Raw genomic sequence first — 19,508 nt, 5'->3', positions numbered from 1 at the left:
AAGGTAACAGTGGGTATGCAACTTGACACTAGGTGCCATAATGAGAAGTTTGAATTAGTGCTTTGTACATTTTTCACAGCTGCAGCGCAGAGGCATTTTATGTATAAATAAACCCAGCACCACACTAGCCATGTGTCTTTGTCCAGGCCCTGTGGATTTAGGCATTGAATCAAACCCACAGCTCCCCCTGCTCTGCAACAAACAGTTGAACTGCAGCACAAAGATCCCCATTCAATCATGTAGCTTGTTAGGCTCTTCCAGGCTGGAGAAGTCAGATTTTCAGACTCTGGTAAATGTTAAACTGGCAAGTGTCTTAGCAGGCAAGGAGTACTGCACAGTCCACGCATTTTCAAGATTGTGTTCCTTTTGCAGAAAGCAGTTGGGCAAGGATGACTGATTTTGAGAGTTCAAAACCAAACTCTGCCATCCACAAAAAAAGTGGAAAATGGAAGGAGTAGGGAAAGTAGAGAACGCAAAACATTGTCTTCACTAAAATTTCATTTTCATTCATATTTCCAGATTGGGGTAAAATGAAACAATGGACTTAACCACCTGTGGGGGCTATTTCAGATGTTAGGCCACGATGTTCAGATTAACTTGCATCAGGGCAAAAATTCTTAAAATGTTTTGTTCTCACAGAGTAGAAGTTTGTTTCAAAGAAATCATTTGTCCAAGGTCAGGCATACAGGGGTTCTAGGTCAATCTGATCTGTTCCTGGTCTACCCTTCAAGTTACCACAGAATCATAGTTCTAAAGCGTTTTCTGGGACGTCACAGCATAAAGAAAAGGATAAGGAACCACCTAATTCATCCTGGGCTGCTCTTGCAGTATTACCAGAGGGAAGGAAGAAGAGTTTTAACAAGGATTGAGGTTTATCCACTTCATGTCAGTGACTGAACTCAGTTGCTGGTCACTATTGTCCGTACATTGTTACCAGATGTCAGTCTTATTGTAGAAAAATATGAGTTAAAGGGCTTATGTAGTACAGAGAAATGCATTTTCTTAAAACATCAGTAGCTTCCTGTTCTGCATAGAAGAAAGAAGAGAGGGGAGGTTCTCTGAAGTATAGGACAGTTTCGTTCTACCACTTATCCCCTCGACAACCAGAAGAATCTTCTATTTTTTCACAGGTTTTATTGGAATTTTTGCTGCATTGCATCAGTATCCCTCTTACACTGCTCCCTTTCCTATCGGAAGACAGGTCACAATTACTTTCAACTACTCTGGAATGACTAAACATTTTCTAACAAGGCAATTTTAAATGTACCAACGTTTGTCTTAGGAAATTAGTACTGTGTGTCTCATTTGAGCTGGGAAGCAACTCAATTTCCTGCTTTTATCAACCACGTTATCCTCAAATAGCACATTCCTTTAGAGTTCTGTGGATATTTTGCCTCGTGATATGTTTGATTCATGCTATGCAGGAAACAGGGAAGGAATTAGCAGGTTCAGCAGGTGTACCCAGGGGAAAAGGGAAGGGAATATCAGCTCTTCCTCATTTCCTATCTACCATTTTGCAAAAAAACGCAGGAGTTGAATAAACAGTTGAATAAACTGAGCATAGCACACACATGCTAACTTCCTTCTTGAAGGCATGTCCTCTCCTGTGCACTTAACACTGGTGCAATTTGCTGAGAAATAAGGGACAACCATTTGCAGAACTGTCAGTGCTTTCCCGCCTACACCCACACAAATTGTTTATACAAAGAGAATTAAGAAAAGTCCACTTCTCACAACTTAGACATAGCTGTAGAAATTGGTGGCACAAGAGATTTTGACCCAAAACCCAGCTGTTAAAGGTAAGTTGTATAATAAAATACAGCTTATGTTTTTAACAGACAGCCTTTGGTTTACTAATAAAGTAGTGAAAGAATTTATGTAGTTTAAGTTGCTGCATAAAGCTACCTCTGTGATCCAGAGCTGGACTTGGCCTGAGGAAACTACTGCTGCCACTAAGATGTGTCTCTTTGTAAGAGACCAAATATTCATGAGATTATGAAAACATGCATTGCTATTAACCACAACTTGAAGGGAGGCAAACCCTGGAATCTGTTCATTTAAACCTAGAAGTGCTGAACTTAAGAAATGTTTAACTCCTAATTATGAAGTTACTCCTTGAAAACAGTTTTCCTGATGGACTTTTCTCGCTCATTTTGTCATGATTAATAATTAGCTTACTTCCACAATAAGCATGCTTGATTGACTGAGTGGAAAGTAATAGAAGTAAAGCATGCTTGCATTTCACACAGAAAACTGAGCAAGAATCACAAGTGACTAAAGATTTGATACACCTGACAAGAAGCAACATATAAAGAAACACACAGGCAGAATACTAAAGTGAAAGGCTCCTCACTGCAGGCTAATAATGCAGATGCATCATGACTGCACACCCAGTAAACTGTATCCTAGCACCAGCTAGTGGTAAGAATTACTGAAGGCATTTTTACCAAAAAAATGAATATATTCATAATAGAAAAGCTTCAGATCATTATAAATTGTCTCCTGGCCACCAAGCCTGACTTTATTTTTTAAGTACTTTCAATCAAAGTTACATATCAGTTCTACAGTGTATGCCTACAGCATCTATACCACACCTCAAGTGTTTTTGACTGATCCAGTTGCTAGGAGTTGGAAGACACAGGAGCACAGATAACACCCAGATGCTTTCTCCACACTCAATGCTTTTTCCTCCTCAGAGCCAGCTCGTCACTACACAAGTAGTAGGTAGCCAAGAGTTAAACACTATTCTTACCATGCATTCCCTTTCCATGGAGTATTGCCAATATCTTCTCTCAACATAAACTTTATTAAACACAAAAAAATATTTAAGTGATTAATTCAGCTAAGAAACTCACGGCCATCCATTTTCTGGACCCCGTCCTGTAGTGCTTGAAGCAGTTTACAGAGGCAATCCCAAAACAGTTTACAATAGATACCATCCAATTTCAGTTTATCTAAACTTAAACGGACCTTATCTTCATCCCTCTGTCACTGTTGGTGTAATCAACACTAACGAGTTTTAGCCAGTTAGTAGGAGTAGTACTCAGGTAATGGATAGTAAGTCCTATATAACTTACCTGATGGATTCAAGACCTCAGCAGCTGTTAAGTTCTGGAGAGGGCAGTGTTCAAGTGAAGCATGTCTATTCAGTCTTAGATGGAAGTCATCTGTTCTGTAAAATGGAGAAAATAAAGTCTTAGGTTCCACAGCTTGCGATTAAGAGGTAGTGAATCGATTTCACTAACTTGTCACCATTACCCTGCTCCATCAGATCCCCTTTGTGCTAAAGTCAGTCACACAAGAATTGATGAAAGGCCACTTGGTACATACACACGGAAGCCAAACATCTAAGACTAACATATCATCAGTTCCATAAAAGGGTCCTGAAAAGGAACCTCTCCATAGCTATAGGACAAGCAGCACTGCCAGCCAGCAGATAAGGAACTCTGAGAAGGCAGTATGTTGCAGTAAGCTTCACAGAGACATTTACAATTTAAATGAGCATCTTGAGAGCCCTGGGATTCATACATAGAAGACTTCTACATCAAGAGTAACATGCTAAAATATTTATAAATAATGTAAATTTTTACCATTTAATGGCTCTGACCTAACAATATTCATCTCAGGCCAGAGATAAAACAGTATTTTGCTCCCCTACTTCCTTTTTCACCTTTTGCAAATAAACATACAATGACACTCCTAGACTACAAATCCCTTTATCCATATAAGAAACTTCATTTGTGTCAGTAATCCATTATCACACCTATGATAAACACCAATTATTCCCAGAAAGAAATGTAGCTTTAAACTTTGACAAAGACTCTGAAAATAAACTCATCCTCACACTCCAGCCCTCAGCCAAAAAATGGCCTGTCTTCCACCGGGACTTTTAGAGGGATTTCCTCCAATCGGTAGCAGGGTGAGTCTTCAAATAAAGCCTCTGAAGCAGCAACAGCCTTGACCAGGAAGGAGCAGAGAAGTAATGTTGTGATTTGAGCAAAAGCTTTTCAGCTTTAAGAGAGTGAGTAAACGTTGATGTCGTAGAAATAAAGTTATAAAGCAAGATAAATTAATAAGCTCACTGGCAGTGTTAAAAATATCAGTGTTTTATAGGTAGTACTATAAGTTTGTGAGTTAGCTTGTTGATACTTGCCCTGCCTGGTTTACAATCTTGATAACAATCTCTCTAGAACAGAAGAAAATACTTAAAGAAGATCATAGGCTGATTTATTTTTTAAAAAATGGGTCCATTTCGGACTCTTGGAAACTTTTTCTAGAGCTGTAAGTATTTTAAGTAGAAGAAAGTTATAATTTGTATTATTTGTGATGCTTTTGGGAAACCTTATACTTAAGAACCTTGAAGATAGAAAGGTTTGTACTCTAGTTGATATGGTATGTATTTTTTTGTTTTCTCTGTTACTGGTATAATGGGATCCTTGGTTTTTCTTAAAATAACCTCAAACTTACACAGGTGTAATTAGTCTGGCTTATAAAATTAAATATTAATACAGCTAAACTAGAATTAAATTGATTTACCATAATAAGTTAAAGCAGTAGAAACATTTATATGGGGATTTGTTACTACTAAACACAGAGGTTTCAAACACGATTTGGGTACACCTAAGCAACATTTTAAAGTACAAATGCATCCTGTGTATCCCAGGCAGGAAGATCACTGTCTCCTATTGTTTTTCAGCCTGCTGTTAAGTGAAGTGTTGCCACAGAGCTGTTCAAATTCTCTGGCTTCAGAGTGCACCTTTTCCCTGTGCTTGAGAAGTTATCTTTGTAGCTATGTCCGTGGGGAATATGGTGGATTGTCTTAAAAAGCTTCAGTTTGACAAGAGTAGGTAGATTTGCTTGGCTCCTTGCAAAGGAAACCTTCTGGCGTCATGGAATGAGACTCCTCCATCCTGGTACTACATAAGCATGTTGTGTGTTAGAGGCTTATCCACAGTTTTAGTGTTGCTCCTTGATGTACATGCACAATGAATGTGAAGACAAAATAATCAAAGAAATGTAAAACATTTTCTGAACTTTAGACCTTTAATGACTCCCACCTCCTATGGGTTTAAGTCAGGGGGTTTTTCCTCTGGAAAAATTGAAAATTCTTAACATTTCCATGTAAAAAATAGTCCTAGCCCAAGAGAATTACATCTCTTTGACAGTAGGATGAATAGAAAATACAGGTAAGGCATAAAATTATTTTTTTCTTCATATTAAAGGGAGACACTGTTATGCCTCGCAATACAAACAGGCACATCTCCCGGGAGATAACTATGATTTTTTTTTTTTTTCCCCTCTCAGGTACTTGCTCAGGAATTACAGTGAGAAAAACTCGATTTCCAGGGGACAGCACATTATCTGTGCAGCAGAAATGGCTCGGCCTGTCAGAGGAACCGCCCGCGTCTCCTCAGGGCTCTGAGGGTCTCTCCCTGTGTCACCTGCACTTACTCAAACAATTTTCCCTCAGCCACTGATTTATTTTTCTTTTTAATTATTTTTCAGCCAGAGGCGAGAAAACCACCTCCCTTGCGGAGCTGCGTTACTACGAAAAGAAGAACAACAGACCAAAAAAAAAAAACCACAACCCCAGAAATAGGGAAAGAGAACCTGCTCTTCTCCACAGCTCATTGTCTGGGATGAGGGTGGTGGCTGGAGGCGGCGGTGCGGAGCCCGGCTCCGGCAGGTGGGACGAGCCGAGGCGCTCTCGGGGAAGCGCTGGGGGTGAAGGCGGGTGCGGGGAGCCGGGGGGCGGCGGGCGGGGGGCGGCCCCGCTCGGAGGGGGGTCCCGCGGCGGGGGGACCGGCCCGCTGGCCTCCCCCCAACGTCACTTCCGAGGCTGGAGACAAAATGGCGCCCGGACGGTGCCGGAGCTGAGGCCGTTCCGCGCCGCTCCGAGCCCGGGCCGCAGGCGGCGGCAGCGGCGCAGGTGAGAGGGAGGCGGCGGAGCCCGGAGGGATGCCGGAGGGCGGGACGGGGCGTGGGGGCGGTGGGCAGAGCCAGCGGCGCCGGGGCCGGGGGGGCGCGGCTGGGAGGGGGCCCGGCGCGGGAGGAGGGGACCATGGCGGCGGCCCGGCCCGCCGAGGAGCCTCCTTCGGGGGCGTGGAGCCGCCCCGGTGGGGCGCGGAGGGAGGGGGCAGCCGCAGGGTGGGCGGGCGGGAAGCGGCTGCAGGTGCGAGGAGCGAATGTGGGACCTGCGCCCTGAGGCGGGAGAGCCCTGAGGAGGGCGGGGGCAGAGCCGTTCGGAGGAAGATGCTCCATCCTCCGGCTGCGTTTTCAGGTTTTTCTCTTGAAAATGCTGCCCGGGAGGTGTTGGCTGGCTCTGTAACCACTGCCTACCTGATGCTGTGAGACAACTGTTGTCTTTCACACAGTTCATAATACGCAGGCTTTCAAAGTTTTGGCGATTCACGCGTTTTAAAGCTCGCTGCCCATCAGGCGGCTGCTGAGCTGGGTGAGAGGGGGCTGGAGAAATTAATTTCAGAATTGGTTTCCTCACTGTAAATGCGCACATAAATCAGAGATTTCCTCATGATGGGGGTACCGTGGGGGAAGAATGCCTGGGGTGAGAGAGAAAATTTGCGTGTAAGGCGTTCAGGACACATCAAGAGTAGAATCTTCAGGTACATTTTATATTTGACGCCGGAGCAGCGTGTGGAGTATGGCTGATAACTGTCTCGTGAGCAGGTAGCTCACGTCTTCAGTACAGTTTCCAGTGGTTTCCAATTCATATGAAGCTGCAAAATTTCCATTTTGAAACAGTAAAGAAAACTTTAAATTGTTTTCAACTGTTGAAAAAGGAAGGGAAGGTGATGTGGCTGCATCTGCTGTCTGATCATTTAGCGGCAAAAGAAATATTTTTCTTATTTTACGTTTCAGTAATCAACAGTGGACAGCTCTTGAAAACAACATGCATTTGTGGCGCCCCTCCAGGTTGCTGTGCCCAGCCTAGGATCTCGACTTTGGGCGTGTTATTTGGGTGCAAAATCTTTTTCAGTTTATTCACACATATTAAGTAGATGAGGAGAACTGGGGATATATAGCAGTGTGATATGTAATTATGTTGTTGTGTCTTGATATTTGCCACATTTTAATAAAAATGACATGCATGTTAGGAATTAAGTTAAGGTATGTTTCCCTTGCTATAGACAGAGAAGCCTCCAACTCTGGCAGCTGTTGAAATGTGTGATGGTGAATCAGTGATAGCGCTGGCTCTGTTCAGATAGAGAACTGCATCACTGATAGATGGGGTATGACTTTTAAGAAATGAAAGAACTATTGGACTTGTAGAGTAGGCAGTGAGAGCCGTGTTGGTTTTCGAGCATATAGCTCCCATGATTTGCTAGGGCAGAAGTGTCTTAACAGCCTGTCTGCTCATGGCATAGTCCATAATAATGAGACCACGTTTCACTTATAGTGAAACCCTAGTTATGTTAAATAAAAGGTAAATAATCACTTTGGATAATACATCTTAGATAGAAATGCTGTGATGAGTATGGTGTTTGGAGATTCCTGAATTGGTGGCTGTTCAGTGTAGGTTTGGGGATCCAAAGAACCTTCTTCCAGCATAGAAGCATAGTAGCATAGAAGATGAGGGAAGGATGCCAAAGTACTTATGTACATTTGTATAATCCTTCCTTATTTTTCTACATGAAAATTTGCTTGGAAATGGAAGAGAAGTAAAGCAGAAAGTCAAAGTGATCTACTATTTTTCTGTAAAAACTAAAACGGTTCTTGAAGCCCTTCCTCCAGTGCAGTGATGTCCCCCTTTGAGTGTTTTACATAAAAGCCTTGGTCCTTAGGGGTAAACAAGTAACTGTATATAAAAAAGAGATATAAAAATGAGATTAGAATATTGTTGCTGACTAGGTGGCTGTTTGTTGAAAACTGAAGTTCAGAGAGGCTTAGAGATGACCAGTGTGGTAATGTATCTCTGGATCGTTGGTAGGCAGTTGATAATTTATTTGCAGTGTGGCTGCAAGACCTTTGAGTGAGGTTCTCAAGCAGAAAAAAAAAAAAAAAATATATATATATAAGTCAATGGCTTATAGCACTAGCACAGTACCTTGGTCATCACGAGTCATTGCTTACTGGAGGAGTTTGGAGCTGCTGCTTGTATGTTTTTTATCAAGGATTTATAAGCAGCTGGAGTTCATAAACTTGTGTGTTGAATATCTGCATTGACATACCTTGGTAAAGCACCACAATGTATTTGCTGTTGAATTTGTTAGCGTGTGAAAGGGCAGGTGTGATCCTGATGTTAATGCCTTCTCTCCAATAAAATAATTTTTTTATCAATGTTTTTTTTTCTCTGATTGTATTCTCAGCTGGAAAATATTTTTTCTCTGCCTCGGTGTAAAACATGCCTGTAGGCAAAACTGGGAGACTGAGTCCTGTATTGTAAAAAGAAATTACAGAAATGGACCTCTTCACATAGTAGTAAATCAGGAAATTTTCATTTGCATTTACTGTCTTTGTAAGTAGAACTAAAAGGTGAACTTAGGTCTGGAGATTGGAATGGTATTTCTGTGTATTTGCTGTTTGTTAGAGACATGGGGTTTTCTGTTGCTTCTCTTGACTAGCGGCTGTTTAATTAATGAACTTGGGTTTTATTTTTGTGTGGCTGTTTTCTTGGCATGGTTGTCTGAATAAACCTTTCTAAGGTACAACAGTTTATTTGGCTACGTGGCACTAGCAAATGGACTTAATGGACAATAGATAATACATTTTAGTGTTCAGAAAATCATTGTTTGTCTATTTTTTCTCTGTTCTTATTCTGGCAGTCTTGAGTAACTCAAAATGTTTTGCAATTAAGTGCCCTTAGGTAGTGCTTCTTGTTTCTATAAAATGCATATTTTAATCTTTCAGAGTTAACAAGAACTTAATTTTTTTTGCAAGCTTTGTTTCACCTAATACATTGAACATTTGTGGGTTAGAGTATTTCAGTGTTGAATTGAAAAAAATGTAAATTTCCTGATTAAAAAAAAAAAAAAAGTGCTGCGGCAGAACACTAAACCAAAGAAGACAATGATTTCCGAAGCCCCGCCGTATCCCAACCTGATCCCTGGTCATTTGGAAAGCAGACTGCTGAGACTTTCCAGTTTTGTTCCCAGTTGTAATGAACGTGTCTTTACCGGAGCGGTGACGTAATGCATGTCCCATTTTTGGCTTCCAAAATAGGACTCATGCTCTTATGCCTGGTTTTTCTTTTCTCTGAATTGGAAGCCACGTTCTCTTTCACAGTGCTTTTTGATTCTGGGATTTTTTTGGAAAAAAAACCCCACATACAGAAATGATAAATATGGCTTATATGTTTAGTGTAGCCTAGGAATGCTTACTAGAAGTACCATCTGATTTAGGTTGAAAAAGATGGTCTGTAATGTTGGTTTTGTATAAAATGACTTGTTCTTTTTTGCAAACTTAACTCACAGTAAGTTGTGGGGTTTTTTTGTAAGGGAATATTTAAAATTTTTAAGCAGAGAATTCAGAAACAAGGTCAAACTGGTTTTTGTTTCAAGCATTTTGTTTTAGAGTGACCACAGAGTTTCCTCAAGTACCAGTGCCTTGTATGTTCTTATCTAAAGAAATGTAATCTGTTGCCTAACAATGAGCCTTTCTAAATATACTTCTCTGAAACTCTAAGATTATGAGATACAGTAGATCTTCTTTCTCTTGTGGTTGTTTCCCAGATGCTTTAATGTCTTGAGAACGTATGTAGTATTTTCCTACTCCTGAGATACATGTAGCAGGTAGTGGTTTGAAATAAATAGGAGAACAGGTAACACAAAGGAAGAAAAAGTAGGGAAATATTTCCAGGCATTTTTTCAGTTAGAGAGCTCATATGTGGCACTTGTCAGAACTGCAGGTAGAAAATTTAAAGGTGAAGTGTGTGTTTTAAATTATTTGCTTTATAAACACTGGTTGAAGCTTTTGGTTTACTGTAACCTTATTTCTCATCTAATTGTATTTTCTGGTCAACTGGTTCCTCTGGTAACTTGTAGCTGAGAGAATACAGAGTAGCGCAGTCTGTTAGGAATCTACCTAAACTGTGTTACGTGGACATTTAAATACATCGGGATATTAAAATTTGTCATGTTCTAAGAAATACCATTGAGAAGTTTGGCTATAACCAGTTATATAAAAGCTGAGCGAAGAGTTTATAACGTTTGTGAAAAATACCAGGCTTATTTGAAAATTTTTTGAAAACAATATTAACTCTAAGTAAAATAATTTTGAGTTAGTATATGAAATACAAGAAAAGTGTATCTTCACTGTTCAAACGAAACAAAGTAAAAAAAGTATTTGACACTTTTCAGATTTTCAACTAATTTGTTTAGCAACTTGGGTAAGAAATCTTGGCTTAGAGGCAATTTTCAGCTTGACAGGACTTTCCTTTAGCGTTGACCCCTTTAACCTGTCACTTAATTGATATTTACTTGTCTCTCAAATTCTTTACATTTAGTGGCTGAGTAGTGATAGTATTGAGTGTTTGCTTCTGTAAGACTCTGTTCAAATCCCAGTTGTCTTTACGTATCTGGATTAAATACCTTCTCATTTATTCAGTGTTGAAAATCATGTATGTACCTCAGGTGACTCGTTTACTGCAGTGTAACATGTGCACTTCTTCCCGCAGGTTTTCTAAATCACTTTCTAGAGCTGCGGTAGCAAAGGGTTCTGTGAACAGTTAAACCCATGTCACGGAGGGATGGATAATCTCCAGTGAGAGGGAGGAGGAAAGGTAGAAACAGGCAGCTGGAGGCAAGAACCACTTAAACTTGTGTGCTGTGGCCATTGCAGCTCATCAGGCTCAGAAATCATGTCAATAAAAGGTTCTGGCTTTTGTCGTCTTTATGTGAGCAATAGTTTTTTGTTTTGTAGCCAATATAGAAAGACAAGACACTTGTAACTAAAAATAAGTTGTTTTAAACACTAGGAAATGTTTTGATGCCTCTCTTGCTATCCAAAACATTTCATTTATAAATTGACATTGTGTGGGTATTGTCCCTGTGAACAATGAATAAGAGCACTGGCTTTTTCTCTGTTATTCAGGCCTCATCTCAAGTACTGAAGTTCATACTGACTCCAGCTTTTGCTTTTTCTTTAATCAGCATTGACATGTGCTAAGGCGACTTTCAGCAGATGACAGGCAGTCTGTGGGTCGGATTTCAGAAACCATTTGCCTGAAGCATTTGCGTAAAAATGTCTGAAGTAGAAATTGTGTTTGTCAGGAGGGAAAATGAGTTAAGATATGAAGGTTAAGGGAAGTAAAGGGTGTGTGGAAGATGGGTGAGAAACAACTGTGTGCTAAGGCACGAGAAACTTAAGAGACAAAGGGATAGTATTGTTGTGAACAAGATTTAACACCCTCAGGAGTGACTGTAACTGGTGATGAAATCTGTGGAGCTTTCCCTGCTTGTTCGGTGGTTTCTTGGTGTTGACTGTGTTCTCTGTCAGTGTCACAGAAAATGTTAGAAAAATCAAATGCTTGGGACGTATCGTTCCTAGGAATTCATTTGTATTTGGCAGATGTACTGAAATAAGTTGTAATAGTACCTTCCAGGAGGAATTCTTTTCTTCAGATGTTTAAAAGCTCCTTCTCCTGTAGCTGCGAACTGTAAATCCCACAGAACTGGAGTTAATTCTGGACAAGCTGTATACAATAGGAAGATCCTTTTCAAGGAAGTTTTTCCTTTTCCTGTGAACTTCTTAAGCAATGCAACGTTTGTATGAAGGTTGGCAGTATTTTGACTGTTATGCAGCATAAAGAATTCTTACAGTGCAACGATGTGAAGGGTTATATGAAATTTATTTGGAGTATATTTTGCTTGAATGTATTTTAAATTAAATGTTAGTATTTATACAAAGTACGCAGTAAAAATCAGTTAATCATTGTAAGACTAAAGACAGGGAAGAAATAGTACTTGAATAAAGTGCTTTAAACGATTAGGTACCAGTTAACTTCCAAAAAAGGGTGATTTTCATCTATTGAAAATTCTGGATGACACCAGGAGAGATAGTGTTTCCAGTATAACTTGCAATAATGCTTTTTTGTATACGTTTAAATAAAAAAAGCTGAGGTGATATACTTGACTCTTAGATATGTCATCATTCTGATTAGTTTTGTCTTAAGTTATCAGTTTCCTAATTTGATGCTTACTTGAACTTGGAATTTTTGTTGGAAACCTTTGAAATCTCAGGCTTCTGTTAAACAAGAATGCCAAATGCAGTAGTGTAATAAAATACCTTAATAAATGGCTCAGTTTTAAAGAAGAATTTCCTGTTTCTAATACGGGAGAGTGGAGACTCAAATGCATGTGTTTTGTTAATTTGAAGACCACTTAAGGTCTATCGTAATCCTTTGATATTAAATTCTCAGGAGGTCTGACTCCTAAAGTTCTTAAAAGTATTAAATCCTGAACAAGTTAACTTGTTTTTAAAAATAAACCAGCTCTACTTGAGCACATTTCTGTTGCTTCATCGTTTAAAACCGGGAGAAAGACTAATAGCAGAGATCTGTCTTGAGGTTATTCTTACACATTTGAGCTAAAATAACAAAACTATGGGTTGGAACAGATTTTTTTAAATAAAGCAATATGCTGCTTTGTGCAAAATGTTTTAGGAAGAGAAACTAATGTCTGTATGTACTTTCAATTCAATGTAAATTTGTAGATAGGTACATGTTACAATTGTCTGTTTCTTTTTAGGACTCATGTAATCAAAGGAGGTTCTTTGTGTGTGTCTTTTCAGAACACAACAGGAATTCAAAATGAATCAGGTGAGTATAAATGTAGGACTATCAAAATACTTGGATGTTAGAACAGTTAATTATTCGTAAGAAAAGTAAATAATCCACTAAAAAAGAGATGTTATTTAAAATCTTCAGTGTTATTAAATTTCATAGTCTTCCTTTCCACAACATGTATGCTTGTGAGAGTTATTTTATTTCATGGATTAGGTTTTGTGTGTGTGATTAGCAGTATGTAAGTTACTACTGCTGGCACCTCTTATAAGAACACCACTCTGGAAAAATCTGTTTCATCACGAGGCTTTTGGTATTAATTCAGCTCCCTATAAAAGTGGCCCAAAAATTGAAGGCTTCCATTTACTTTTTTTTATACCACTTGAACATTTCAAATGTGCAGTGAACAGTCTGTCACAAGAACTGATTGATCGGGAAGTTTCATGCTTTTCTAGAGCCTGAAGCGTTTCCCACAGAACCGAGTGAAAAGACTGGGAAACCCATTTCTATTGTGATGCTGGACCGTGCTGTATGGATGCAAGAATATTCTGACTGGAGGGTGTTGTTTTAATCAATGCCAAGTGTACATGATTTTATTTTGCATTTGTCTGTCCAAGTAGGAATTATGTTTATCATGTGCAGTTGTATTACTTAAAGATAATTATACACAAAGTAGGTGTTGCCTTAATTTTTTTCTCATAAGTACTTCTCTCTTTGGATGATCTTACAAAGACCCTTTGGCGTGGGAATGTGAACGTAGGATATTAGACTGAAGGAATGCAGTTTTTAATTTGCTAAAGACATTGGCTATGAGCAGAGGCTTTCTTAGCCAGGAACAGCCATGGTCCACAGCCATGTAAAATGTTTTGTATACTTATTTTTAATTGATGCCTGTGTACAATGAGTGCTTTTATTGCCCTTTATGCCTTTATTTCAGCAGCAGCACTGAATACAATTAGCACTTTGCTGAAGTAGGTTCTCACTGAAGTTATAGAAGTATATCCATAATGTAAGCAATTACAGTGTGAAATGGGTTGTGGGATGTTTCCTATTGCTTTTTTTCCTCTGATTTAAAGTAAAAAATTTTCAATATAAAGAAAAAATTAAAAAGTAAAAAGCAAAATAAATCTCTATCAGACCCTTGAAATATGTATTGTAAAAAAGAAGACATTTGTATTGTATCTATAGGCAAGTATAAATTATCATATATATATAATACAAATAACATTTGCATTGGCATGCTTTGAAGAGCTAGCAGTCTGCTTTGGGGTAGCCAGGTTCACTATTGTTTCACAATTTATTTCTATTGTGACTTTTTTTTTTGACTTGCGAGGTTTGTTTTGAATGCAGTCGGTGGCATGAAGTGAACAGCCTATTGCTCTGTCTGCTTGAGAAATAATCCTGCTTTATTAGTCGTTCTGAGAAGCTTTGGATTCTGCTAAAATTCTGAAAGCTGTAGATCCTGATTTTTAATTGTTACTATTGGCTGTTTTCTTCCCATTTGTGTGTCCGTGTCCTGTCATCATGTCCTGTCCATCTCTCCCCTATCTGTTTCTAGAATAAAGATTTCTGTGCTCTATGAAAACGAAGTCTTCATTTTTCTTATTGCGACTGCTTGAATATTGCTTATGCAGTGCTGTGATGTTTGTCATCTTACAATTAAATAATGAGATGACGCTGCCCCTGGGAATAGTTACAGTAGCTTAGAGTCCTTCTTGGTGTTTCTGTCTTTCACATTTAGTTTCCCAAGTGTACAGAGCTCATATGGCTTTTTATTATTCAATTACTATTAATATTAAGTGTGTATTTAGCATCAACCCTGTGGTGTTTTTTCTTGCAGTGCCCTTGTCATTTCATTCACTGTTGACAAGTTGTAGTGCCAGGTCTGTATAAGCAATGTTTTTCCTGATGTCAAACATCTTTCAAGTGTTCTCTTCTTGTATTTCTTTCATGTTCCTTATCTCTGCTTTTGGTGTGACTTCAGTGACCCTGAAACTAATTGGGCTATTGTTAACTTGGTTTGTATGAAAAGACTGCTAGTTTTGTTGTTTATCCCATAGCAATCTTGAAGTAGTGAAGGAAATCCTTTTCAGAAATACTTGGATATGGGCTTCTTGTAGTAAGGAGAGGAAGGATTAAAAAAAAACACCTCACAGCTGTTGTCGTAATTAATACTTTTGGGTCTCTTGGGAGATCACTGTCTCAGGATAGACAGTATACATTCTCTATCTCTTTTAAAGAGATCTTCCTTTAATATGTAAACTACTTCATCAGAATATGCTGTTTAATTTATTTAAAAAACCACAAGCAGACATGGGGTTTTGATTGATCGAACTCGCTGCGTCTCAGACTGCTTTAAGATAGAGTAGGAAGACCTGGAAAACTGCATGGGCAGTTATTTAAAAAATGGTGAAGGCATACATTAATAAATTATACCTGTACTTGTACCAGAACTCCCTCCCTCCAGTCCCTCTGAATTTTTCAATGATTATTTCAAATATTTCTGATACATCTTCCATTTTCAAGCACATGCAGTGAAGTGGTTGCAAAGAGGGGAAGCCAGAAATGGTTCTTGGGCCTTTCTGCTTCTGACTCGCCTTTCTCTGCCCTTCAATGGCATCCTTTTGTTTATCTTTTAATTTATTTTAATCCTGTTTCCACCAAAAGATGTCACTAACCGAGTGTTTGTCATTCATTACACCATTCAGGATGATCTTTTCCCATTCTGCTCTAATCTCTATCATCTGTAAACATCTTGTTGCAGGAACTATTTCTACTCCACTTAAATACTATTTGTAGCATTATAGTCTAATTTGTGGTTGGTCCACAGGTACAACTATATTGAAAGTCGTGTGAAAAATTGTGTAATCAATGTGTGGAAAGGGACCGTCATATTGATTGGACTCTGAATTTGAACCAAATAGTTAAGGCACCCCTTCAGCCCTCAAATAATTTTTTTTTTTGCATTGTTCTTAAGTCGCTTCACCCCAGCCACTTTGAATGCTAGCAGTGTAATATTTCTGATGAGCTTCAGAGTAAGAAGCTTAAAAGTAAAATAAGCTTCAAGTGCTTTTGTATTCAAAATTGCAGTTTCGGAGTGAGTGAAAAATACCATATTAGGACTTCAGTTAAATGTGAAGGTTTACTGTAGGACACTCACCATGCACTATCCTTATCAAGGGGTGAATGTTTTAAACAGAAAAGTCCATTTAAATGTGATTAAGTGTTGGTGGAAAAGTGATTGAAGTGTAGTATTTCTTCCTTTGGTAGACAGACGTTCCTTGGGGACAAGTTGTGATCTGGAAAATGTTTTAAGTAGCCAGATTTAAATTGCAAATAAAATGAGATTGCACTGATTTGACTGAACTAAATTGTTGTTTATTTTACTGTATAATATTTGGTTACTTATTACCATTCGTTTGAGGTGTGAAATGTATTGTTATGTACTAGGCCATATCCAGTTTTCTGGTATTTGTGAAATCCATTAATACAACAGGTGTTGAATGAGTCTGAGTGCTGTGCTCTCTGAATGTAACTGCTAATCCTTGATTTATGGCGGTAGATGCAAACCCAAGTTCTGGTTGTATATTCATGCAAATAAACTTCTTAAATGATAGAACAGTTTGGGGATATTTATGGCTAAAAGCAGCTGTGACTATTAAGAAATATGCCAGACGCATTGAGGATATGACACAGTGTCGTACACTTCTGTCTGCTTGTTAAAGTTTTGGTAGGTTAAAATTTACTTGCAGGCTTGAGATTAACTGCTCATCTAGCTATGGTTGTAAAAAAACAAACCCAAACCAATCAAACAACAAACCCCAATCAAACAACAAACTCCAATCAAACAACAAACCCCAAACAAAACAAAACAAAACCAAAAAAAACCCAAACCAAAACAAACCCCAAAATGAAACCCAACCAAAAACCCACCTCGCTTTTGTTAGTTTAAATTTGGAGTGCACCATTCTGATGGGTGTCTTGTTCACTCTCTAATCCTCCTCATCTGTGCCTATATAGAATTTGTTAGAAACCAATGTGCAAAATGGGCTGGTTTCTCCCCTACTGAAATCATGGGGTAATGTGCTGGAAAGATATTTAGGTTTCTTTGTTTGATATGCTGAGGAGAGCGTGTTTCTTTTGTGTTTGAGACATAGCTTCTGGCATATCAGTTCAAGGCTAACAGATGTCTGAAAATCAGACTACTTTCAGCACTATTTCTCATTTTGAATTGTTGGAAAAGCAAAATTAAACTTTGCTCGGCTTTGAATAGACTTCAGCTATTCTAACTAAAGAATAAAGAGGGTGGTGGTTTTTTTTCTTCCCTGCTCTCTTCACTCTCTTGAATGGGAAGAGATTTCTGGCATTCTTTTCCTTCCATGGTTTCCAATTTGGGGTCTTTCTGCCCTACAAATAGCTCTCTAGGATGTGTCTGTGCAGCTGTTAGGGCTTACCAAGGCAGCAGCAGCATAACCTTGCTGTGACTCCAGTTTGATCATTTTTCTCGCTGTTGCAGTTAAAGCTGGGAGAAGACATGTTCCTGTAACTTAACTTAGCAACTCACATTCAGAAACGTGGAGAATAGTTGCCATACGCAGCACCTTCATAAAGAGAGGATACTAAGTAGAAAAGGTTGAGAAACTTTGTTTCGCTTTAGACATAAAAACCTTAAATTTGATTGTATATAGAGATGCATTTTAAAATATATTTCCAGTGAACTTTCAGCATAACGTATTTCATAAGTGCTCAATGGAAAATGTTCTGAGTGTTGCTCAGAAACTATGAAAACTATTATTGTACCTCTGCTTTGTGGTTTTATGTAAAACCAAGAATCCTTTCCAGAAAGTTGGAGTGAACTTGAACAAGCGTATTGCTGTCCAAGTTGTTGTGTTCTCTCAGTTTAATGCCTCCTAAAGCTCATTCGCAGCTTTGGTATAACAGTCTTCATATTGAAGTAGTTCCTGCCATCACCACCAGGATTTGTTTGTGACCAGAATGACCAAATTTCACTGTCAGAGGGCAGGTACTATTTTTAGGACTGTTGCACGTGGTTTGACATAAGCCTGGTTCTCACTGAGCACAATTCTCTCCTAATGTGGGCAGATTTTAATGGGAAACTGTGCATGCTTGGAACTTTGAAATTCTGGTCCGTTTTATCAGGAATAGTGTTTTGTTGATTATAACAGCATAATAAAGAGCCGATTGTTTCATTACAAGTGTGAGTAGTGTTCGCTGTTGTTATACAAGTAGTAGTAGTAGGAATAATATTATAAGCAGCCTGTTGAACCTTGTAGGCTCCTTAAAATGGAACTAGTCACTAGACTTTCATAAATCATTTATTATCTTTCTATTGCCTTTCAAACTTTAATATAAAAATACCTTAAAACCTTTTGTATTAATTATAACATGCTGGGCAATGATTCTGAGCTGTTGATTTAACGTTTAGGATACAGAAATAACTTCCATTCCTCAGTTCAATAGGTAAACAACTTTTCATTTTCGTGAACCACATATACTATTCAGAACTTTGAGTATGGTTTTCTCCCTAAGTTTCTCCCTAAGTTTCTGTTTAGTCTTTCTCTCAAGTGATATATTTTTGCGTAAAGCAATATGAGAAACTATTCGAGCTTGATTTTTTGGGACTGATTAGTTTGAGCATACCTGGGAGTCATCATTGGAAAAGGGGAATAAAGCATTCCTAATATATGTGAAATGATCCTCAGTGTGATGGGTAGCTGGTGTGCTGTGTTTCCAAAGTCATCACTTGGGTGTTTCTAGGCAAGTTATTCCTGTTTCTGAAGCTTTACATCATTTTTTCCTTTATGCATAGAGGCACACACAGTTGTTTTAGGAGCTTTTACCATTTTATTCTTTGTAGGAAACCCAGGATTTTAAAAACTGTCAATAGGATAGTTATGAAATAAAATGTAAAAAAACCTCCTATTCTTTGTGTGTCTTGACTGTTTTGCTGCATATTGTTTTAATCAGTGTATTTTAGCACGGCAGTGTATGTCGGTTTTTCACATATGTATCTAATGTGGTCCTAGAACTCTGCATTAAACAAGTGCAATGAAAATAGTGCAAATTTGAATGTTCTGATAAAAATATAGTTCTACATTAGCATGTTGATGGAGAGGACCCTAGTTGAAATGGCAATTTGTAAATTTTACTTGAATTTCGAATCAGGAGTTTTTGTTGCTTGTGCGGATTGATCGTTGGTTGTGCTGTTGTTTTGATCTGTTAATGGTCGTGGCCCTTTTGGCTTTTTGCCTCCTAGAACACAACTGAACCTGCTGTCGCTGTGGAGACCTTGGATGATGTACCCGAGCACGTGCTTCGGGGGCTTCCTGAGGACGTGAGGCTCTTCCCCTCTGCTGTTGACAAGACACGGCTTGGTGGGTGAAAAGAGAACGAAGATGTGCCACTTCACTGCTCTGTCACTTACAGCACTTTGCACTTTTCCCAGTTTTGTGTTTTGCAACTATCTTACTGTTGTCTCTTTAAAATGCTGCATGTCGCTTCCAATCAATACAAAACGTTGTATTTATGAGAATGGATTTAACGCAGACTTGAAAGCTGCTGCATGGAGCAAAGTGTTGTGTCTGTGATATGTGCAAAATGCTTTTTTAACAGAGTTTAGCATGTGAGAACTGATGGAAGTCAGAGTTGCAGACTGGATACTTGATGTTGAAAGCTGGTAGTTTGATGAATAAACCTGACAATAGATGCATTACTGTCAGTAGCAGGCTATAAGCTCTTTGGAGCAAGG

At 38.8% G+C, this 19,508-nt stretch overlaps 2 protein-coding genes across 7 annotated transcripts in view; one reads left to right on the top strand and one right to left on the bottom strand.

The window, feature by feature from the left end:
* LRRC38 (leucine rich repeat containing 38) overlaps positions 1–5,810 on the bottom strand; it is a 107,945-nt gene extending 102,135 nt beyond the window's left edge. For 4 of the 5 annotated variants that reach the window (XR_010607423.1, XR_010607421.1, XR_010607422.1 and 1 more), the window contains exons 1-2: positions 5,611–5,810; positions 3,078–3,172 (exon numbers count right to left, since the gene is read on the bottom strand). The gene's annotated coding sequence lies outside the window, so the exon portion shown is untranslated. The remainder of the gene's footprint in view (positions 1–3,077; positions 3,173–5,610) is intronic. The other variant, XR_010607425.1, reaches the window with a different exon arrangement.
* Positions 5,811–5,841: 31 nt separating this feature from the next.
* The window catches only part of PRDM2 (PR/SET domain 2), a 59,678-nt gene continuing 46,011 nt past the window's right edge, over positions 5,842–19,508 (top strand). For both annotated transcript variants that reach the window (XM_065649862.1, XM_065649863.1), the window contains exons 1-3: positions 5,842–5,929; positions 12,705–12,775; positions 19,017–19,134. In XM_065649862.1, the coding sequence (XP_065505934.1) occupies positions 12,767–12,775; positions 19,017–19,134 (127 nt within the window). In that variant the 5' untranslated portion in view covers positions 5,842–5,929; positions 12,705–12,766. The remainder of the gene's footprint in view (positions 5,930–12,704; positions 12,776–19,016; positions 19,135–19,508) is intronic.

This window comes from Caloenas nicobarica, chromosome 22 (assembly GCF_036013445.1).
Source record: "Caloenas nicobarica isolate bCalNic1 chromosome 22, bCalNic1.hap1, whole genome shotgun sequence".
Lineage (NCBI taxonomy): Eukaryota > Metazoa > Chordata > Aves > Columbiformes > Columbidae > Caloenas > Caloenas nicobarica.
Note: the sequence above shows the minus strand (reverse complement) of the source record. Positions and strands in the feature narration are given on the sequence as shown.